Below are 24,497 nucleotides of genomic sequence, written 5' to 3'. Positions count from 1 at the left end.
CTTCAGTTTCATTTCTTTCTAATTTAAAGTCGAGATGTGCAGCTCTCAAGTGTAATGGTTCTGCAACAAAGCCATAAATGTAATCGAACCATAATACTCTAGTTTGAGATTTAAGTAGTTTTTATACTTTTATGTTATAATGATATCCTAAATATACCGGCAACTCCTCATCTGCATTCAACCTTCTTTCTACAGTCCGTAATTTGTGAATCCAAAAGGGTTTAAGCTTCCTTAATTTTAACATTCTGTTTCCACCTCTTCTTTGGGGTCGTATTGTGGTTAATCCTGTAAATTTTATCTCTGATGACTTAATCACTGAAAAGTTCTCCTGAATGAATCCACAAATCTATAGTAGTGATCAGATCTTTTCTGAAATTGAGGCCTACTGGCCCACTTATGTAAAGTTCTGCTGCTGTGAGCTTCTTCATAGCCTAATGCTAACATCCCAAGTGTATGTTGTGTGAAACTCTGAACTCTGTGATACATATGTTTGTATGAGTGAGGCCAGAGCAATGGAGCTGTGTGGGTTCCATTTTTTGGAAGCCCAGTTTATGTTCCACTACACAAGATGCAAGTGAGGTTGTTTCATGGACGGTGGGAGTGGATTGCTGACGTTCCCGAAGTTGGGGGAAGGAGACCTAGACTGAAGTGGAGACAGAATTGACTAGTCTTCTTTAGAAATTCAGTTAGGCCTGGGAGGAGCGTCTTATTCGTCTTCCAGGTGAAGACCACCCAATGTGTGTTAGCCCAAGTGCTAGAAAAGTAATTGTAGCAGTATCCTGTTCTGCGAAGTATTAAGTTTTATATATGAGTACTTTTTATTCACCAAATTAAACTACTGGGTTAGACAGTCTCTTGTTGTGCGTCTGGATTATTAGTTCTGAGCTTGCGCACCCACACACTACCTCCCTGAAAAGTCTGCCCTCTTACCCCACCTCTACCCCTGAAATTGAATTTCTGAAGGGATTGTGAAGGAATAGTAGCTTGGACTAGTGTTCAAGAGCCATAATAGGACAGGCCCATTCCCCCCACAGTGGAGGCCCAGTAGCACCTGCTTGCCTCATGCCAGCAAAAAGCATCTTACATAGACTGATTAGGAGACCTGTATGATAAATTCTTATAAAACGCTCTTGGTGCTAAATGGTAGCTCATATTCCATTGTTGTCTGCCAGTTGTGGGTCTTCCTATAATCCGTAGTTTTTTTGTGAAGCTGCAATGAGGCGTGCAAAATGAGTTTGGTGTTGACCTTTTAGGAAGCTAGTTTTGTCACACTGTGCTTCACAACGGAAAGGTAGCACTTCTATTGTCAATGTATGGACAATTTCACATATGTTTTCTAATAAAACCATGCCTACATATAGTTTTAAATGGGTGTTGAACAAAGTCCCAGGCGTACAGGATACAAGTCTTTGAGATAACCTGCCCATTTGATCTTCAGTTACAGTGAGAGTTTGTAAATGTGTTTTGTGGTTATCCTAAAAGTCTGGCATGGGTAACTGCCTTTGACCTGCACCGGGCATCCCTGTTTTTTGGTCAGTTTGCTTGTTGAAAGACTTTGTCAGCCGCTTCTCCGCTTTAGAAGTAGAGCTTCTGTAGTCCGTGCATTTAAACCTATTTGTGGGTGACTATCCAGTATTTTATTTGTTGTCTTACAGAGTATCAGCTGGAACCTGGTGACCCTCCTCTATTGCAAAAACCACTGCAGATGTCCAAATCTGGAATTTTGCAAATTATTGATTGCTTTAAATCTGGTAAGAACCTTGCATTTTACTTTTGGTACCATCCTTTTCCCTGTTTCAAAGCAAAATGCTTTGTAGATATGTTTGTCACATCTTCCCAACAGTATACCGTTATATGTAAAAGTGACAGTGGAATATGTGGATTGCTGTAATCCATATGCTTGCTTGATTATTTTGGTTGGGAAAAAATGTTTTTTGATAGATATATCTAATCGCAGATTTCTCAACTTTAGAATATTCCCAGGTGCTAGACTTGATCCTTGGGAGTTAAACAGCATTGCTCCCAGTGCCGGTGGGCTGCATCGTGCCGCTCCGCATTGATTTCCTTCCGCCTTGGAAGGAACAATGGAACCGCATGTACATAACACCCGTGCTTGTTGACACCAGTTCCCTGCTTTCTGTGCCTTCATACTTGCATCTGAAGCTTACTTTCAACTTCTTTCTCGTCAGTTGACAATTTTAATTTTTTTCTACAAATCTTGATTTTTTTTTTTTTTTTCTTTTCTTCTCTTAGTGTGCAAGGACTATATGACAATGTAAAACAGGGTTTAAGCCTTGTTTGGGCTGTCACAAACAATTGTCTGACAGATCACCAAGGGGTGTGCCTCTAGTGTCAGGATTTGGAGTTGTGCTCTGAATCCAGTGAGAAGTGCACCCTTATGAATCCAAAGGTGATCTTGGAAGGCAAAATTAAATTGTATGTCCCTGAGTACTGAACAAAGTCTTGGAAGTCTGCTCGAAGTTGAGGCTATGGACCGTTACCATGATAGGTACTCGTCATGTTAGAAGTGTTCCAGTTAGTCAAAGCAAAAGGTAGCCTAGCGAGTTTAGTCCCAGCCCTGCAACTCTCAGCCTGAGAAATCACAAAGATGCTAGGCTGCCTTGCGGTCTCACTGCCAGTCCCCCTGATTTTGCAACTGATCCAAATGCGCCCTAAGTTTCTGGGGCAGTCGGTATATTGAAACATTGAGGCCTTTCGAAAGTCCCTGTTTCAAATCTATGCCACTCTTCTGGCTCCCTCGGGTATGCCTTCGGGCCCCAAGAATGTGCAGTGGCATCCAAGAGGGTTAAAGCTGGTGGACCACCCTCTTTGTAATGTGTGCCTCATTAAACCTGCCTCTGGTCCTGCTCTTAAAATTGGAGCCAACTTCCAATACAGTTCCAAAAAGCATACCGGTCACTGCAACATTGACACACACTTTTGCTGTGGTCTTATCTGACTCTAAGCTGAATCCATCACTGCTCTGACTGAGATTGCCCCCTAAAGCTGTCCGATGCACCCATCCCCTGTTTACTCCAACATAACCAACAGAATTTTGGTTCCGACTCTAATCAGTCAACTGGCCTCTGGAGATGAGAATTACTTTCCCCAATGCTATAATGATGACCATCTGTACATGGACATGCAGGAGGCTAGTGGGTTGGACCCTTCCCAAGGCACTTGGCTTTGTTCTTCTTCTGGGCCATCAACTGAGTGCTACCTTTTATTGTGATGATGTGAAGCCCTGACATACACCCTAACGGACATCTGATCCAAGCCTTGTTCCTGCCTACTGGTAAACAGACTGGTTGCTAGATACCACAGACTGGCATTAGGAGGCCTGACTTCTTGACACAGCACCTTACACCAGAAGGTTTGTTGGTCCAGGCTTCCAACAGACTGAGTGAAGACTGAGTGAATCCCAGCTCATTTCCTATGACTCCCCTGACAGTCTTATTGAATTGAAACATGTGAAAAACTGATTGTTTCTTCAGCCAGTCTAACCCTTTGGTAAATCGATGCCAGCCGTTTGCTTGAGAGATATTCCCTTGCTTCATAGGACGTGGTTTGTGAGATCTTGTTGGCAACCCTGAGTAATTTCGGGCCTTCCTGGCTTCAACCACTCAGGATGTGGCCAGATATGTCTTACGCTCAGGACTGGACTCCACTGATTGATTAGGCAGGGCAATGCACTAGCTAGTATAGTGCACCGACATCACGCTTAGGAGAGATCCGTGAGCTTCTGTGGTAATGTGCAGGCCTCTTTATAAGACGTGCCATTCAATGACTCTTTGCTGTTTGGCAAGAAATCAGATGAAGCATTGAAAATCTTCAAGGAAAGCTGGACCACAGCATATTCCTTAGGCCTCTTTATCCCTGCAGGACAGTACCCTCAACAATTTCAACCCTTTAGAGGGTTGATGTACAAACAGAGCAGAGACCCACTGCCCCCACTTTCCGGGGCAGAGTGGGTATCAAGCAAACGACATCCAGGCGACAAGGGTGAGCAATGTTCCCAGTCCCCAACCACTCAGGCATAAATGTCTAGCTTTAGTATACCTTTAATGGCACATGACCACCTCGTAGGAGGTCGTATCAAAAATTTTTTCCACAGGTGGCAAAATATACCTGACAGGTGGGGCCCTCAAATTGTTCATCAGAGCAGTGCCCTGCTATACCTTTTTGACCACCCCATCTTCCATCTACATCAAAGCGTCTTTCAGAGGACTACCTGTCCATCTTGCTCAAAGAGATGCAGGCTGTTTTGGCCAAAGGAGCCTTGTAGAAATGGGGACTAGTTGATGATCCTGTTATTTCTTCATGCCAAATAAGGCCTTCATACTGCTTTAGATTTCGGTCTTTTGAATGCCTTTTGCGGCAGAACAAATTCAGGATGCTCCCAGGTACTGGTCTGCATCCAGATGACTATGTTGGTTTTGAACCTGCACAGCACCTGTTTTCATGTGCCCGTCCTATAGTTCCTCAGATGCCAGTTGTGGTTCAAAGTGGCTAGGAGCATTTCCGGTTTGCCAGGCTCTCATTATGCCGCATTAGTGATATTCAGTTGTTAACCAAATTCTTGGCATTGGTCTCTGCACACCTTCGGAAGTTGGGGATCCCGGTCTTCCCCAACTTTGATGACGAGCCTTGAGTGTGGACTTGCCACAGTCCGACGTAGACCACCTCTAGATAACTACAAACCTCTTGATATTGTTGGAGTTTGTTTTCAACGATCCAAAGTCACACCTAAATCCTTTGCAGTGTCTTCCTTAAAATGAAGACACTAGTTTCAGACCTTTGCTCCACAACAATGTCTCCAGGACATTCGGGCTCTGATCTTGATTTTCAGCCTTGATCCTGGGTCCTGATAAAAGTGGCTCTGAGGCCTCTAGGCCTTTTGGCACCATGTATCCTGCTCATCTGCTATGGCAGCAAGCATATGCAGGAACTGCAGAAGTACCTGAAGTCTCAGTGGGCCCAACCCCAGGGGAAGCTCCGTGATTCTATCCACATTTCGGAGGAGACTTAATAAAAAAAAAAACGTGCAGTTGTAGTTGCTTGACTGCAGTTGGACTAGTGGTAGACTCTTCTCCTTGACTCTGGTGACAAATGTGGGGTAGCTGGTAAGGGGAGGTCATCTGGAGGAAGAGGAGATCCTAATTCTAAATGATCTTTCTGAAGTTGTGGGCCATCTGCCTGGTTCTGAAAGCCTTCCTACCGTTGATTTAAGGCGGTACTGTTTCAGGTTCTCACTGTCTACATTACTGATGTGTTATTGTAGTAAGCAGGTCCTGGGTTCCTTATTTGAAGACTCCTCGCCTCTGAAGGTAGCTGAAGCAATAGAGCATTTCCCTGGCCGTGAACAACATGATGGGATCTTTAAACACCAGCGCAAATGAACTCTGCTGTTGGTACCTGGAAGATAACAAGTAGCAATTACATCCCAGAGTGGCACAGCCACCAATGAGTAGAAATCCAGCTTGAACTTCTTGGCACCATTGAACGCGCAATGTCAAAATATTGGCATACTGGAGATTCTAAGAAGGCGCTCTCTCAGGAGGGGCGGGGTTGGGTTGCTTTCCAGGTAGAGTGGAGTGCAGGACCTCTGTACACCCTGCTGCCGCCTCTCTTGCTGACAGTTCTGGAGAATATTGGGAATGACTGGGCCAAAGTCATCCTAGTGGCTCCAGACTGGGCTTGGAGAGTATGGTACCTGAAGCAACTGGACATGAGCATATTTTCTCTGTTCAGGCCACTGCTTTAGGAGGATCTCCTGTCACTGGAGCAGGGCAGGGTCCTGCACCAGATCCTGCAGTCTGTAGCTCCATACATGGAGATGAGTGGGGACAGTTGACCTTCCTTTCGATGTTGTGGATGTTACCCTTGTTGCCAGGCGACATTCTACAAAGTCTGTTTACGCCCAGCAGTAGGATACATTTATGACCTGTGGAAGCACCCCCAAAGTGACCTCTTTACAGGCAAAGCTATTGCATATCTTTATTTGATCTCTTGCCCAGCTAGGAATTTCAGTGGGCACCATTAAAGGTTATCATCCCTTTCAGCCTTTTGGCATTTGCCAGACTAATCATTCCTGTTCAAATCACGTGTTGGATGAGGTTTCACAAAGGTTTGACATGTTCCCTCGAAACCCTGTGTGATGACTCAGTGGAACCTCAATTTGGTCCTCGCTTTTCTCATGTACGGTGCAGCAGCATTGCATCACCCAATAAAGTGGCGTTGAGGACCAGGACACCCTTGTTTCTAAAGGTTGTGACTGTTGTTGACTTTTTGGCAATCCATCACTCTCCCATTGTTCTTAGCCCTGTCTCACTCCTCAAAGGAGAAGATGAGACTCCATTAGTTGGACCCCAGCAGAGCCTTGGGATTTTACATTGATTGCAGTCCGTTTTTTGTATGATTCTTAGAGGCAAAGAAAGGCAAGACAGTGTAGAAAAGGGTCTCTGTCAATGTGGTTGGTCTTCTGCATTCAAATCTGATACATAGTGGTCAAGAAGCAGCTTCCAGGAAGGACTGAGGGCCTAGTCCTCCAAGGCCAACTCTGTTGCTTTTGTGCTGGCATGTGTAGTGCCTGTTCATGACATCATTCAGGTTGCGATGTAGGCATCATTGTAGACATTCACAAATCACTACTGCCTTGACAGTCACGTCCGAGAAACTGATTTTGACACATGCAGGATTTATTATATGTGGCTTCATCATCATCACTTGGGGGCGGGACAAAGGCAGGTGGGAGCAATGTTGTTTAAATCTTCGAAATCCAGTCTGGCGCCTGGGGATATTCTGAAGTTGAGAAATCTGCTGCTGAGTATCCACCAGAAAGAGAATATATGGGTTAAGTAACTTGTTCCTCACTTAAACTTGATTTTTCCAGTCAATTTATCTGTATTTTTTTATTTTTAAATACAACTTTTGTTAATGGGCAACAATAAACAAAACTTAACCTACTGCATGGGTTGAATGCAAATTCTCAGCACATTTAACATCTTTGGACTCAGTGAGGACCAGACGCAGAGTTATGTTTAGCCCTTGTGCGTTCACTAGCCAAAGAATATGCACAGCAGGGCGTGAGCAAAATGCAGGGCTTTCTGCCATGCCATGATCCAAATCCACTGCTCATCCTGCCTCCCTCTGTGCTTAACTTTCAGCCAAGGGTATTGGATGCAACAAAATGGAAACGCTTTGTATGTTACTCTCAATCTAAAGAAATTGATCCATTAACACCATCAGTGCAAGATATTCTTTGCTATTTGCTTCACCTGCAAAAAAAATAATCTGGTTTATACATCAATTCGGTTGTCCTTAGCTACGATTGCAGCCTAGTTACAAAATAGACAAATACTTCATTATTTAAACTACCAGTCATTACAGCTTTCATGGAAGGTCTTAAAAAGGTAATCCCACTAATTTCTTAGTAGCTATTATGTCACTCAGACGTGTTAGTGAGCTACAAGCCTTAACATTGAGAGCCTTTCTTTCAAATACATAGTCTTTTGTACAAACCCTAAGTTTATACCAAAAGTTGTCTTAGTTTCACATTAATCAAACTATTGAACTGCTGTTTTTTCCCCACAACCAGACTCTGGGGCAGAAAGGGCACTACACACACTAGATGTTAAGAGCTCTCATGTATTACATTGAGAGGACAAAATAATTTAGGGAAACAATACAGCTTTTTGTAACTTTTTCACTACCACCTAAGAGAAACCCTGTCACAAAAAACAGCATTGCAAAATATGTTATGCTAAAGCAAAAAGACAATTACCACTTTCTCCTAAAGCGCGTTCCACAAGCAAAAATTGCGCCACTATGGCATTTTTAAGGAATATTCCTTGAGTTGACATTTGCAAAGGAGCTACCTGGTCCACACTACATACATTTACAAAACAGTACTTTGTAGATATTTAGGCTTGTAAACAAGCCAGTCTGGGACAAGTTGTCATCAGAAGACTTTTTCAGACAACTGCAACTCCCACAGGTTGACCACCACATTTTTAAGGAGGGACTGCTTTACAGTCTGTACACATCTTGTGTTTCTACAGCCACACATGCCATCGAATGTAAAATGTTACATGCCAGTAGACATCTGTTCGTGGCATGTAGTGCTGTAGATTCACGTGCACCCTCCCTCTTCCCTGGGAAAGTGTGGCTATTGCAGTTGCTTTCTACTTGTATATAGTTACCTATATTTGCACGGACATTATTCTCTCTATACTATACCTCTTACCGGCCTCTGGAAAACAATCTAACAAAAGACTCGATGCCCATGTGCAGTATCCCCGAGGAGGAGGAGCCACTTGATCCTGTGACTCAAACACTTCTCGAAGAAAAACAAGTTGCAACACTCCGAGCTGAACACTAGATGGCAGGATAATGCACAGCATTTGAATCTACAGCAATACATGCCAAAACAGATGTTTACTGGTAAGTAACATTTTCCTTTCTGTCTTTTGGTCTCCCAGTTGCCACCTATGTCTACAGACCTTACCACATTGTTTTATTTAAACTTCTAGGGATTTCATTTTTCCCTTTTCGCCCCCCTCATGTTGGCCTGGGAATATAGTGGAATCTGTGGATTTTTCAAAATTGTATTTATTTATTTATTTATTTAATTTGGGTCCGCAGACTTTGAGGGTCTGCTGATTGTCACATGTTAAGTCATGATTTTCATGTCATTTAACTCTTCGTAGCCTACGGACATCATTTGTACCAAAACTCAAACCCTACTGAAAGGATTAGCATCCAACCTCACAAAAGCCCTGTTTTGTGTAACAAAGTTTTATGGCATGGTTTGCATCCTTCTGTTCATTTTTTTGTTGTAGCAAAAAAATCCCTAAGGGGGCTAGAGGGGGAAAAGCACTTTTGAATCTACTGGGAACTTGGGGTGCCAAAAAACTATTTGTGCAAAATTGCTAATACATTTCACGAAACTTACTTAAAATGTCTGATAATTACGAGCAAACCAAAAATGGCCTCTTTAATGGAAACTGAACGCTAACCATAACTAGAGCTGCATTACAGCATGCTGTGTTTATGTAAGGCTTGTGTTTTTGAACAAATGCCCGTTATTCTTGCTGCATTATTGTTTTAACTGTGCGATATCTTACCAACTGATGTGCTGATAAATCATGATTTGATGTCTCCAGTGCGTTTTTCAATTTCTGAGGGCACTGAACCTACTTGTTGACTACATATACCTTATTTTGGAGGGCAAACATATCAACTGTCCAAAGTTTGGCCTGAAACGGCATGTGTACCCTGGAAATGCCAAGTTGCCTCGCACTGTGGAGAGTGTTTGGCTTATAATTGCTCATTACCTTCATTGTAAAGGATGGCCATTCTATTAATGTCGACATCTATTTTTTTTTTTTTTTTTATATCGAACATGCTCATCTTGCTTTGTACCTTTTTTATATTAAATTCCACAAATATATATAAATATATACAATTTTTTGTGTTTCAGGAACAAATCAACTCAAACATATATTGTTAAAGGAAGTGGATACCATCTTTGAGTGCAGATCATGCCGAAGTCTTTTCAGAGGATTACCAAATTTAATTACTCACAAGCAGTACTACTGCCTTTCGAGGTTCAGCATGGATGGTATTACGTCTTCAGTTGAAAATATTTAACTTAGTATATAATAACTTATAAGGAAAAAGCAAGTGTATTTCATTTAAAAAAACATGCTACGAAATGTGAATGGCTGTTTGCAATCGAAACAGTCATTTGTTTAAATTAGGTTTGATTTAGGATTATCACTTTAGCATGAATACTAGTCTTCATGTTCGGATATTTGTAAATAATACTTGCAGACGTTTCCATGAAGGTGAGTAGTACAATTTATTGCATGTTAGACTACTTGTTTTGTACCAACATTTTGAAAATGTGATGCTTTACAAACTGATTTACAAGCAACACTAGATATTGTTTTTAAAAGAGAACTGTTGACATGTTTTTGAATGTATTCTTCTGTACGTTTTGAAAACGTGTTGCTTTAAATTTCCTAGACCAATTAAATAAATTATTCCGTTAAATTTTGAATATGTAATCGTTAGCATCCACACTGTACAGATTTCAGTTTCTCATAAAGAAAGGCAGATCTAGCAATATAGTTTTCACAGATTACAGTATTCATTCTTCTTGTGATTTCATGAGAATTGTATACATGGAGAGTGCTGGATATTTATTATTATAGACCATTTTCTTGATTCAACATGGTTTTGTTTGGAATGTACTGCTTTCTACTATTCTGCCTCTTAAGGCATACTTTTACCACGCATAATCATTCCAAATAGATAAAGTAAGAATTGGCTGTCACAAATCGATGGAATGTTGGATGCTACTTGTGCTTTTGACAGATCAGCATAAAAAATGATGGCAAATGCTTTATTACTCTCTCTGGAACGTGAACTTAATGAGTCGAGTCCATTTGCATTGTATCTCAGTTGCATTAGTGCCTGTGTTGTCTGTTGCAAGACACATTCTTTGCTTACTGAGACCTTAGAGCCCACCCATTACTTACAAATGGCATGTTTTGTTTTGTCACTCATTTACCTGGTTTTTATTAGTTGACTTGTTGTGTGGGCTTTACTTCCTCATCTCGTTTGTTCCTTTTCTGAAGCATGGATGTCTTACTCTTGTACTTCCACTGCTTATTTTTCAGGTGCTTCTTTTTTTTCTTTTTGTTTAGGCACAGTGGTACAGTGCACAGTGTGTTAAAATCAGCAAAAGCAAGATCAGAAAAATGGAGGGAGGCAGGCAAAAAAGCTGGGGGAAGATCACCAGCTGTCAGATCCTAACAGTCGCCACCTTTAGATTCTTTTCCCCTTTTTACAGCAATTCCTTTTACAAGTTAAACAGACAAAACAGTACCTCAATCACATCGTGAGCAGCAGACGGCACTAATTAAGTTGAATCAATCAGTGCTTGGTCCCTGCTCCACGGACAAGAACAGAAATAATGATATGCTAACTGTGACCAATTACAGGGCCGTAAAGGAAAGTGGCACACAATCCAACAAATAAGCTATATGCAGGCTCCAATCCCTTTTCTAAATACAACGGTGCCTAGCAGGCATTATGCATGCGCTATCGCAGACTCAACCCTAAAAATGCCCATTACATGTCCAGCCACGCCATTTTGTAGGCACACACAACAGGCACGCATGTGCCTACAAAAAAAGACACTAGTGTCCTTTTTAGGGTTGAGTGCAAAGCGCTCCATCCCTGTTATCTCTCTACGGGCTTGTAACCACAGCCATGCCCTGCCCATCTGTTTGGTTGGTTCGTGGGCTTGCCTTTTACAAATCGCTTCATTTTATTAGTGTAAGGCATGCATACGTTATGCCTTTTCTGGTGTTTAGCCCACCGGCCAACTACTGAAAACATATGAGGCTCCTTGTTTTCCGTATGGTTTCTGGACTACTTTTTCTCTTCAGTTCTTAGGCAGCGCGATATCACTGGGCAGGAGTAACATCGACTGTGTTGCATGGATAATTGCACTTTTGCCGGTTACATGGATAATTGCCGAAAAAGGCCAAGTCACCCCATCAACAGGCTATGCCTGTTTCGGTGCTGGAGTCGACCAAAAAAATAAGAAGCTTCCCCTCCGAGCCGACGCCTACAATCTTCAGATCTGAAATTACAGTGTCCGGCTTCGGAGCCGAAACCTCGGCTGCTATCTTTGGGACCAAAAAAAGCTTGTAACCGCTTCGGAGCCGAAAACATCCTTTTACACAGAAGAGACAGGACTTTGGAGCCGTCTAAAACATTTGCCCAAAACAGCCAGTAAACCATCCTCTAAGGGCCACAAAGATATCAGAATATCAAATGGATGAATCTGATATCCAACCTATTTTGGAGGTTATGGACAGTAAGCAGAGAAGAATACACATCCACAGAGACTGGAAGAATTATTGCTTCTCCACCGACTAAAAGGAAGCTGCCATTTCAAGAGAAAGGAGAAGCCATCACCTCTCCAGCTTTCTCTTCCACATTCGCCACAGCTTTCATTTTCTCCACCACCTACTACTCCACCACCACTACCTTCACCATCAGACTCCCACACCTACTCACAGGGAGATACAGTGGACCCTTGGAACTTGTATGACTCAGACCCTATACTGTCCAATGATCCTGATTTTTATCCTACTAACCCTTCACCACCAGAAGATGGTACAGTTTACACACGAGTCATATCTAGGGCAGCTGCATACCATAGGGTTAAAATGCATGCAGAACCTTTGGAAGAGGATTTCCTTTTTAATACATTATCCTCTACGTATAAACACTACCAGTGCTTACCAGTGCTTCCTGGTATGCTTAGACACGCAGACGCTATATTCAAAGAACCAGTCAAAGCTGGGGTTCTAACCTGAAGAATTGGTAAAAAAAATATAAGCCTGCACCAACAGACAGTCTACATTACGCAACAACTGCCACCAGAATCTATTGTGGTCAGTGCAGCCAGGAAACGGCTTAATACTCAGTCTTCGGGGGTACCCCAGCTCCTGACAAGGAAAGTAGGAAGTTTGATGCTGCAGAGAAAAGGGTATCTACACAAGCAGCCAGCCATTGGCGTATTGCCAATTCCCAGGCCCTGTTGGCAAGATATGACCGGGCACAGTGGGATTAAATGCAAGAATTTTTGCTGTACCTACCCAAGGAACACCAAAAGAGAGTGCAGCAAATTGTTGAAGAGTGACAGGCTATTATAAATAACCAGATTAGATCTGCCCTAGACGCAGCTGACACTGCAGCTATAAGTATTAATACTAGTGTGACTATCCAACGACGTGCATGGCTAAGGTCCTCCGGTTTTAAACCCGAAATACAGCAGGCAGTGCTAAACATGCCTTTCGATAAACAGCATCTCTTCGGACCAGAAGTAGATACTACTATTGAGAAACTCTGAAAGGATTCAGATACTGCAAAAGCCATGGGAGCCCTATATACCTCACCTTTTTGGGGTTCCTTTCGGAAACAACATTTTAGGGGAGGTTTTAAACCCCAAACTACAGAGGCTTCCACCTCCCATCCAAAACAAACGCAGCAGTATTGTTCAAGAGGGTCATTTAGAGGCTCTTACAGAGGGCAAAACTTTCAAGCCAGAGGAAAGTTTACTGCCTCATAGTGCTACCACATCCACAAAACAATGACTTCCCAAACATCCCACAATCACACACGTCTCCTGTGGGAGGAAGACTGCATCAATTCCACTCTCACTGGCAAAACATCACCACAGATCAGTGGGTACTTTCAATTATCCGCAATGGTTATTGCCTAGAACTCATCTCCACTCCACCAAATATTCCCCCTCGTTCTCGCGCTCTTTCCAGAACACACTTTTCAACCAAAACAAGAAGTACAATCTCCTATTACTAAAAGGGGCAATAGAAATGGTTCCCATCTCAATGGACAGGAGTATATTCACTATACTTCCTTATACCAAAAAAGGGTGGGTCTATCAGACCCATTCTAGATCTCAGACCTCTAAATCCATATATCTGATAGAGATTTCTAGTTGCAGATTCCTTACCTTAGAATTTTCCACCAGGCGTCAGACTGGATCCGGAGATTTTTCTTTGCACGTCGGTAGGTGGCGTCAGTCGACTCCGAGGCGCCGTGGTCGCTGTGATGATGTCGGCAGTTGTATAGACACCACCCTTGCGCAGTGACGTCAGTTCTTTTCTTTCCGTGCCATGCGCAGATCGGGAGAAGAGTTACCCTGGCTATTTTTTTTTGTCCAAATTCGACCGTTTTGTCGAGTTTTTTTCTGTGTGACTTTGGTGCGTCGAGGATGTCCCCGAAGACCGGGTTCAAGCCATGTGAGGACTGTCATCGGACGATGACGGTGACGGATCCTCATCGGGTTTGTCTGTGGTGTCTCGAGCTCGACCACGACCCGAAGTCGTGCTCTGAGTGCCGGGCCATGCACCCGAAGGCTTTGAGGGGAGCGGTCCCTAAAGGTAATTCCGGCCCGGCACTCGACTCTGCATAGGTCCCGGTCTCGTTTGAGAGGAAGGTCTCGATCGGTCATGGAGTCATCACCACTCGTCTTCGACTTCTTCTAAATCCTCAGGTCAAGGTAAGAAGAAGTCCCATCTCTCTCTGACTTCACCCCGTTGCTCGGCCGATGTGACGCGGGAAGAGAGTCCACGCCCTAGGCTTCCATCCTCAGAGCCTGCGTCTGGGTTGGCGCTGCGCTTCCCCGAGTTTCCCAGATCTGGAGCGCCCCCCCGCCCAGCGTAGAGAGTTTTATGAGGCCATGCGCCTCATACAGGGAGTGCAGAATTATTAGGCAAGTTGTATTTTTGAGGATTAATTTTATTATTGAACAACAACCATGTTCTCAATGAACCCAAAAAACTCATTAATATCAAAACTGAATATTTTTGGAAGTAGTTTTTAGTTTGTTTTTAGTTTTAGCTATGTTAGGGGGATATCTGTGTGTGCAGGTGACTATCACTGTGCATAATTATTGGGCAACTTAACAAAAAAAATATATATACCCATTTCAATTATTTATCATTACCAGTGAAACCAATATAACATCTCAACATTCACAAATATACATTTCTGACATTCAAAAACAAAACAAAAACAAATCAGTGACCAATATAGCCACCTTTCTTTGCAAGGACACTCAAAAGCCTGCCATCCATGGATTCTGTCAGTGTTTTGATCTGTTCACCATCAACATTGCGTGCAGCAGCAACCACAGCCTCCCAGACACTGTTCAGAGAGGTGTACTGTTTTCCCTCCTTGTAAATCTCACATTTGATGATGGACCACAGGTTCTCAATGGGGTTCAGATCAGGTGAACAAGGAGGCCATGTCATTAGATTTCCTTCTTTTATACCCTTTCTTGCCAGCCACGCTGTGGAGTACTTGGACGCGTGTGATGGAGCATTGTCCTGCATGAAAATCATGTTTTTCTTGAAGGATGCAGACTTCTTCCTGTACCACTGCTTGAAGAAGGTGTCTTCCAGGAACTGGCAGTAGGACTGGGAGTTGAGCTTGACTCCATCCTCAACCCGAAAAGGCCCCACAAGCTCATCTTTGATGATACCAGCCCAAACCAGTACTCCACCTCCACCTTGCTGGCGTCTGAGTCGGACTGGAGCTCTCTGCCCTTTACCAATCCAGCCACGGGCCCATCCATCTGGCCCATCAAGACTCACTCTCATTTCATCAGTCCATAAAACCTTAGAAAAATCAGTCTTGAGATATTTCTTGGCCCAGTCTTGACGTTTCAGCTTGTGTGTCTTGTTCAGTGGTGGTCGTCTTTCAGCCTTTCTTACCTTGGCCATGTCTCTGAGTATTGCACACCTTGTGCTTTTGGGCACTCCAGTGATGTTGCAGCTCTGAAATATGGGCAAACTGGTGGCAAGTGGCATCGTGGCAGCTGCACGCTTGACTTTTCTCAGTTCATGGGCAGTTATTTTGCGCCTTGGTTTTTCCACACGCTTCTTGCGACCCTGTTGACTATTTTGAATGAAACGCTTGATTGTTCGATGATCACGCTTCAGAAGCTTTGCAATTTTAAGAGTGCTGCATCCCTCCGCAAGATATCTCACTATTTTTGACTTTTCTGAGCCTGTCAAGTCCTTCTTTTTACCCATTTTGCCAAAGGAAAGGAAGTTGCCTAATAATTATGCACACCTGATATAGGGTGTTGATGTCATTAGACCACACCCCTTCTCATTACAGAGATGCACATCACCTAATATGCTTAATTGGTAGTAGGCTTTCGAGCCTATACAGCTTGGAGTAAGACAACATGCATAAAGAGGATGATGTGGTCAAAATACTAATTTGCCTAATAATTCTGCACTCCCTGTATTTGGGCAGACCGACCCTGATATGGTGCCTTTGGGCCCGAGGGGTTCAGCCGAGGGGCCTTTGGGTTCCGTACCGGTGGCTTCGGCTCTGGCCACTGAGGTCCCCTCCAGATCCATGCGTCTCACCCTTGATCTTCCCTGGCGCCGGGCCGAATATCAACGCTCCCGATGTCTGCGGTGCCCACTGTCGACGTCGACCCTATTCTTATCCCAGACGACTGAGTCGGAGCGGCATCAGCCGCCTTCGGTTTCGATGGGGCTTATTTTCTCCAGGTCGGATTCTGACCCTTTTTCTTATGGGTACGAATATGGGGAGGAATTGGAGAGGTCCCTGGTCACTTATGAGTACCAGGATGACCCTGTTATGGACTGGGCTCAGGAATTGGCTGAAGCCAGTGGTCTGGATACTTCTCCTGACGCTGGCATGCTGTCTCCTCCTACCGTGGCTACGGCGGAGGGAGCAACTTACGGTATGGTGGTCAGTAGGGCAGCTGAGGTCCTTGGTCTCGAGCTTCCCACTGTTGAGGTCAGGTCTAATCTCCTGACGGAGGTGCTTCAGCCTGGGGCTTCTACTTCAGAACCCCTTTTGCCTTTTAATGAAGCCCTCACTGATGTCCTTTTGGGTACATGGTCCAAACCCAACATAAGGGCTCCTGTGAATAAGAGTATTGCACGCTGCCATCCGCCCGCTCCGAACAACCCTAAATTCCTGTCCCAACACCCCACGCCTAAGAGTCTTGTTATCCAGGCTTCCTCTTCAGGCGCATTCCCTTCCGCACCCCCGGATAGGGAATGCAAAAGGCTGGAACAGTTTGGCACAAAGTTGTTTTCTTCCTCTAGTCTTGCACTGCGGTCTGTGAACACCGCATGCCTTTTGGGCCGCTATACCAACTCTTTGTGGGATACAGTTGCGCAAGTGCTGCCGCAGATACTGGAGGATGCCCGTGCTATTGTCTCCCAAGCAGAGCACGATGAGGGAGATGCGGCAAAGTTCACGATCCATTGTGGGCTGGAAACAACGAGTCTCTGGGCAGATCGGTTGCTACGACTGTGGCGTTACAACGCCACGCCTGGTTACGTACTTCTGGGTTTTCGGGGGATATCCACAGTCACTCATGGACATGCCCTTTGATGGCTCCCGTCTCTTTGGAGACAAAGCGGACTCTGCCTTGGAGAGGTTCAAGGATTCCCGGGCTACTGCTCGGTCCCTCAGTCTTTCCTTGGCCCCTCGCCCACCACAGTCCGCTTTTCGCCCCTTTCGTGGCTACGCAAGGGGCTCCCTGTCGCGTCCTCCACACAGCCACCGTGTCTCGCACGCTGGTCAGCCTATGCGTATCCGAGGATGCGGAATCCCACGTGGCCGTGGGACAGGGACCCAGAGGTCTTTCCAGTCCACCTTTGCCCCCACTACAGCCTCCAAACCCTCCTAGTCCGTCCCCCCACTCCCGTCCAGTTGGTGGCAGGATTCGCCATCACCTGACCCACTGGGAACATATCACCACGGACAGGTGGGTTTTGCAGATGGTTCGAAAGGGCTACTCCCTCCCTTTCGAATCTGCTCCACCATCCTTCAATCACCTTCCAGAGGATTATTTGGTGCTTCTCAGACAGGAAGTTGCAGCTCTCTTGTCCAAGGGAGCTATAGAAAAAGTTTCTGTGCCAGAAGTAGGTTGTGGTTGTTATTCCTGCTACTTTCTGGTACCAAAGAAGGACAAGGGCTTACGTCCTATCCTAGACCTTCGGGACCTAAACTACTTCCTCAAGAAGGAGAAATTCAAAATGCTCACCCTGACTCGGGTTCTGTCTGCCTTGGACCCAGGAGACTTGATGGTAGCGTTGGACTCGCAGGATGCTTATTTCCACATCCCCACCCTGTCTGCCCTCAGACATTATCTACGATTTGTGGTAGGTCACTTCGGCCTTACCAGCGTCTCTTGGGTGTTCACAAAAGTGATGGCGGTGGTTGCAGCTCATCTGCGCAGGTTAGGGTTTTCAGTCTTCCCCCTACCTCGAAGACTGGCTGTTGAAGGCGGACTCGCCCCAGAAAGTCGTCTCCCACCTTCAGACTACAGCAAACCTCCTGCACACGCTGGAGACCTGACCCCCCCTCAGTGCTCCCTTTCTTCGGAGCGGTTCTGGACACAGTGCAGTTTCAGGCTTATCCTCCCGAAAAACGAGTCCAAGACATTCAGGCTATGATTCCAATCTTTCTTCCTTAGTCTTGGGTTTCGGTGAGACTGACTCTGAGGCTGCTGGGCCTCATGGCATCCTGCATCCCGCTAGTAACACATGCCAGATGGCATATGCGGGCTCTGCAGTGGGACCTGAAGTTCCAGTGGCAGCAGCATTGGGAAATCTTTCTGATCTTGTCCAGATCTTGGAAGGGACTGCGAAAGACCTGCAATGGTGGCTTTCGAATCCGCATTGGGTCCACAGCAGATCCCTCCCCCTTCCCCAACCAGATCTCTCTATAGTGACAGATGCGTCACTTATGGGTTGGGGTGGCCACATGGGCGAGGCGGAGATCAGAGGACTCTGGTGTCCAGCAGAGTCGGGGCTCCATATCGATCTGCTGGAGCTCCGGGCGATCAGGCTTGTGTTGAAAGCATTCCTTCCCTCTCTCAAAGGGAAAGTGGTGCAGGTGTTCAAGGACAATACTACCGCCATGTGGTATTGCAACAAACAGGGCGGAGTAGGTTCCTGGACCCTTTGTCAGGAGGCACTATGCCTCTGGACATGGCTGGAACCTCAGGGCATTACCTTTATGGTTCAGCATCTGGCGGGTTCCCTCAACGCCAGAGCGGACAAACTCAGCCGCCGATCACGAATGGCATCTCTATCCGGAGGTGGCGCAAGGTCTCTTTCGGCAGTGGGGAGAGCCTTGGTTAAATCTGTTTGCCTCTGCAGAGAACACGCAATGTCAGCTGTTTTGCACATTGGAGTTTCCAAGGAGGCACTCGCTCAGAGACGCTTTTCGTCTCGAGTGGAACTCCAGCCTCCTTTCCGCCTAAACCTCTTCTGCCCAGAGTTCTCAAGAAAATCAGGAACGACTGGGCCCAAGTCATCTTGGTGGCTCCGGACTGGGCACGGAGAGTATGGTATCCAGAGCTATTGAGCGTGTCCGTCGATCCTCCACTCAGACTGCCTCTTCGGGCGGATCTTCTGTCGCAGCAAAAGGGGACGGTTCTTCACCCGAGCCTGTCCAACCTCTGCTTTCATGCATGGAGATTGAGCGGCAACAGTTGATGGCTTTTGCCCTTCCACCCGAAGTCTGCAATGTTATCTTGGCAGCCAGGCGTCCATCAACTAAAACTGTATACGCCTGTCATTGAAATAAATTTGTGGCAAGGCTTACCAACAAGTCTGTTGATCCCCCTTTCTGCCCCTCTATCCAAGGTTCTTATGTTCATTCTCTCTTTAGCCCAGCAGGGCTCAGCTTTGGGCACCCTTAAGGGGTATTTATCTGCCATTTCGGCCTTTCTTAGGTACCTGATCAGCCCTCACTCTTTAAATCTCCTATTGTTAGTAGATTCCTAACAGGACACACCCATTTATTTCCTCCCACTCCATTTATCATGCCTCAGTGGGACCTTAATCTTGTCCTTACTTATTTGATGTGTACTCCCTTTGAGCCAATTCATATATGTCTCTTGCAGCTCCTCACCTTCAAAACTGTCTTTCTGGTCGCTATCACCTCTGCTCGCAGGGTGAGTGAGCTACAGGCCTTTTCCTCAAAGCCTCCATACTTGTCTGTGCACCCTGACAGTTGTGTTGTGCACTAGGGCTTCCTTCCTTCCTAAGGTGGTTACACCCTTTCATGTAGGCCAGTCCATCACTTTGCCTACTTTCTACGCACCCCCACATCCTTCCCAAGAGGAGGAGAGACTCCACCGTCTGGACCCAAAAAGAGTGTTGGTGTTCTACCTCAGTCGTACTAAAGATTTCCGGGTGGACGATCAACTCTTCGTTGGGTATGTGGGTGCGAAAAAAAGGGAAGGCGGTGCAAAAACGTACCATCTCTCTTTGCATCAAAATGTGCCATGCTTTGGCCAAGAAGCAACCTGAAGGCTTGCATGCTCATTCCACCAGAGCAACTGCTGCTTCCACTGCATTAGCACGCAGAGTTTCTGTCCTGGATATCTGCCAGGCGGCTACGTGGGCGTCCCTGCACACGTTTGCTAAGCACTACTGCCTGGACAGTCAGGTCCGTTGGGACGGCTGTTTTGGTTGTTTGGTCCTACAGGACTTTCTAGTATGATCTTGGTTCGCAGCCCACCACTGAGGATGGCATTGCTTGGGTGTCTATTCTAAGGTAAGGAATCTGCAACTAGAAGTCTCTATCAGATGTACAAGTTAGTTACCTTCTGTAACAAAATATCTGGTAGAGACGTATTCTAGTTGCAGATTCCTTACCGCCCACCCATCCTCCCCGCTTGCAAACTGATTTCTAGGGACAGGGATTCCCCCTTTCAGGTCCTTAGCTCTGGCGCACCACTCAGTGTTGTAAGCGGCTCTGCGCTTTGGCGTGGAAAGTCCTTAAAAGAAACTGACGTCACTGCGCGAGAGTGACATCTATATACTACTCCCGATGTCATCATGGCGACTACGATGCCCGCGGAGTCAACCGACGCCACCTACCGACACGCAAGGGTATTGCTCGAAGAAAAATCTGCGGACACACTCTGACGCCTGGGGGAAAATTTTAAGGTAAGGAATCTGCAACTAGAATATGTCTCTACCAGATATTCTGTTTCCGAAGGTAAGTAACTTGTACATCCTGTCAAAACATTTTCACATGGCCAGTCTACAGGACGTCATTCCCCTACTACAGAAACACGATTACATGAACGCGTTACATCTCAAGGACGCCTACTTCCACATTCCCATACATCCAGCTCACCGCAAGTACTTAAAGTTCATAGTATCAGACAACTACTACCAATTCAAAGTACTACCCTTTGGGATAACAAGAGCTCCAAGGGTTTTCACAAAATGTCTAGCTGTAGTAGCAGCTCACCTCAGAAGACAACACCTACATGTCTTATCTAGACGATTGGCTAATAAAATCCAGCACTATTCTACAGTGTCAACAACACACTCAATGCACAATAGATACCCTACACATATTGGGGTTCACAATCAAATACCAGAAATCTCATTTTCAACCAGCACAGATTCAACCTTATCTAGGTGCTATTCTAAATACTCAAAAAGCATTAGCCTACCCAAATCCACAGAGAATACAAGCTTTTCAATACCTCATATCACAAATCCAGGTCATTCAATCTTACACAGTAAGATTCATCATGAAACTATTGTGAATGATGGCAACATGTGTAGCAGTAGTATTGCATGCAAGACTAAACATGAGACCACTGCAACAGTGTCTCTCACAACAATAGTCTCATGCACAGGGTCAGTTACAGGATCTAGCAGTGTTAAACCGCCAAACTTACAAATCTCTGCAATGGTGGAATCACAACAACTTAACAAAAGGGCGATCCTTTCAAGACCCAGTGCCAAACACCATAATCACAACAGATGCATCAATGACAGGTTGGGGAGCTCATCTCAACAACCTAACCATACAAGGGGAATGGGACTCAACATTATCAACTTACCACTTGGACTTATTTGCTGTGTTCCTGAGCCATCAAAGCATTTCAACCTCTAATCACATACAAGACAATCTTAATAAGAACAGACAACAATGTATTATCTGAAAAAACAAGGAGGGACACATTCATCCCAGTTGTTCCTTCTAGCTCAAACATTAGCGAAATGAACAATTCGCAATCAGATTCACTTACTAGCGGAATACATCCCAGGGATACACAACCAGCTAGCAGGTCTTCTAAGCAGGACGCAGGAACAAATACACAAGTGGGAGATTCACCCACGGGTACTTCAACATTACTTTAAAATGTGGGGAACACCAAACATAGACCTTTTCGCAACAATTGAAAACGCAAAATGCCAAAACTCTGCACACCCTCAGTCCAACGGCAATGTTCTATGGAATAGCTGGTCAGTGATATTTGCTTACGCTTTTCCCCCTCTCCAGTTAATTCCATTTCTGGTCAACAAAATGCGTCGCACCTCTCTCACCATGATACTCATAGCTCCCACATAGGCACACCAACAGTAGTACACAACACTCCTGGATCTGTCAGTAGTGCCCCATCACAAACTTCCAAACAGACCAGATCTGTTAACACAGAAAAAAGGTAACATCAGGCATCCCAATCCCAGTGTACTCAACTTAGCGATTTTGGCTCCTGAAGTCAGAGTTTGGATGTTTACAGCTTCCATTAGAATATATGAACGTTCTAAAACAAGCACGTAAACCAACAACTAGACCGTGCTATGCAAATAAGTGGAAAAGGTTTGTATAGTATTGCAAACCTATAAATATAGGTTCGGTGGCATGTGTAGCTGCAGATACACATGCTGTGCATAGTCCGCCGTCTGGTGTTGAGTCGGAGTGTTACAAGTTGTTTTTTTTCGAAGAAGTCTTTTCGAGACCGAGGGACTCCTCCTACTTTGGTTCCATTGCGCATGGGCGTCGACTCCATGTTAGATTGTTTTTTTCCCGCCATCGGGTTCGGACGTGTTCCTTTTCGCTCCGTGTTTCGGGTCGGAAAGTTAGTCAGAATCAACGGAAAATTCGTCGGTATTGTTTCGTTCGGTATCGGGTTAGATTAGTCGACACCGAATCCAGAAGAGCTCCGGTAGCCCTTCGGGGTAATTTCGATCCCCCGTCGGGGCCTGGTCGGCCCGACCGCGTGCAACATCAAGACTGATGGAACAGACCCCGTTCCGATTCTGTCCTAAATGCCACAGTAAATATCCCTATACAGACCAACATTTGGTCTGTAACTTGTGCCTGTCACCCGAGCACAAAGAAGAGACGTGTGAGGCCTGTCGAGCGTTTCGGTTGAGAAAAACGCTCCGAGACCGAAGAGCCAGAAGGTTACAGATGGCGTCCACGCCGACAGGACAACAAAGGTTCGAGGAAGAGGGAGAAGAAGAAGCATTCTCCATCCACGAATCAGATTCCGAAGAATTCGACGTCGAAGAAACCGTGAGTAAGACGTCGAAACAAACATCACAGGGAAAAACAGACAAAGCCCAGGGGACGCCACTGCCAACAGGCCATGGCTCAACCCATAAAGTAGGTGACCGTCCATCGGCACCGAAGAAGGGCTAGACGGTGCCGAGATCGTCCGACTCAGGTCGAGACACAGGCACGCAGCAATCTCGGAACCGAGAAAGTGCCGCAGAAAAGGGTCGACACAGAGACAGCGGCACCGAAGCTGCTCGACACAGAGACAGCGGCACCGAAGCTGCTCGACACAGAGACAGCGGCACCGAAGCTGCTCGGCACAGAGATAGCGGCACCGAAGATGGTCGACACCGAGAGGGTGCGACGCCGAAAAAGAGGAAAATCTCATCGGAGCCGAAAATAACAAAAGGCACGGTTTTGGTGCCAAAACGCCCAGCAACCGAACCGAAAGCCAGTTCCTACTCAGAGGAACAATCACTGTCCTCCCAACTTCAAAAACACAGGTTTGAGGAGGAATTACAAACAACAGCTGTAGATCACACGAAAAAGCGGATCTTTATACAAAGTGGTACAGGGAAGATCAGCACCCTTCCCCCAATCAGAAGAAGAAGGAAACTAGATTTCCAACAACAAGAAACAACACCACAAGCAAAAGTGGTGAAGAAGGTAACTCCACCACCCTCTCCACCACCGGCACCTCCTATATCACCGGCACAGACTCCGTCACAATCACCAGCTCATACCACCATGAGCCAAGATGACCAGGACGCATGGGATCTCTATGACGCCCCAGTATCGGACAATAGCCCGGAGTCGTACCCCACTAAGCCCTCACCACCTGAGGACAGTACAGCGTATGCTCAGGTAGTGGCTAGGGCAGCAGAGTTTCATAACATATCGCTACATTCAGAGCCTATCGAGGATGACTTCCTTTTTAACACCCTGTCCTCCACCCATAGCAATTATCAAAGCCTTCCTATGCTCCCTGGAATGCTAAGGCACGCTAAACAAATCTTTAAGGAGCCAGTTAAAAGCAGAGCAATAACCCCAAGGGTGGAGAAGAAATACAAGGCACCACCCACAGACCCTGCTTTTATTACATCACAACTGACACCAGATTCAGTTGTCGTAGGAGCAGCTCGTAAAAGAGCCAACTCGCACACATCAGGCGACGCACCACCTCCAGACAAGGAGAGCCGAAAGTTTGATGCAGCCGGGAAAAGGGTTGCAGTACAAGCTGTAAATCAGTGGCGCATCGCCAACTCGCAGGCACTCCTAGCGCGATATGACAGAGCCCATTGGGACGAGATGCAGCATCTCATCGAACACCTCTCAAAAGAATTCCAAAAACGGGCAAAACAAGTGGTTGAAGAAGGACAGAACATTTCCAACAACCAAATCCGTTCTTCTATGGATGCAGCAGATACAGCTGCAAGAACAATAAATACTGCTGTAACAATAAGGAGGCACGCATGGCTGCGCACATCCGGCTTCAAACCCGAGATACAGCAGGCAGTGCTTAATATGCCGTTCAATGAACAACAATTGTTTGGCCCAGAAGTGGACAC

At 45.6% G+C, this 24,497-nt stretch overlaps 1 protein-coding gene across 3 annotated transcripts in view; it reads left to right on the top strand.

Annotated features, from left to right (window-relative positions):
• ZNF800 (zinc finger protein 800) overlaps positions 1-24,497 on the top strand; it is a 126,958-nt gene that overhangs the window by 63,760 nt on the left and 38,701 nt on the right. For all 3 annotated transcript variants that reach the window (XM_069229652.1, XM_069229653.1, XM_069229651.1), the window contains exons 4-5: positions 1,656-1,751; positions 9,482-9,622. In XM_069229652.1, the coding sequence (XP_069085753.1) occupies positions 1,656-1,751; positions 9,482-9,622 (237 nt within the window). The remainder of the gene's footprint in view (positions 1-1,655; positions 1,752-9,481; positions 9,623-24,497) is intronic.

Source organism: Pleurodeles waltl, chromosome 4_1 (genome assembly GCF_031143425.1).
Source record: "Pleurodeles waltl isolate 20211129_DDA chromosome 4_1, aPleWal1.hap1.20221129, whole genome shotgun sequence".
In the NCBI taxonomy this organism is placed as follows: domain Eukaryota; kingdom Metazoa; phylum Chordata; class Amphibia; order Caudata; family Salamandridae; genus Pleurodeles; species Pleurodeles waltl.
This window is presented reverse-complemented; position numbering and strand designations above follow the sequence as displayed.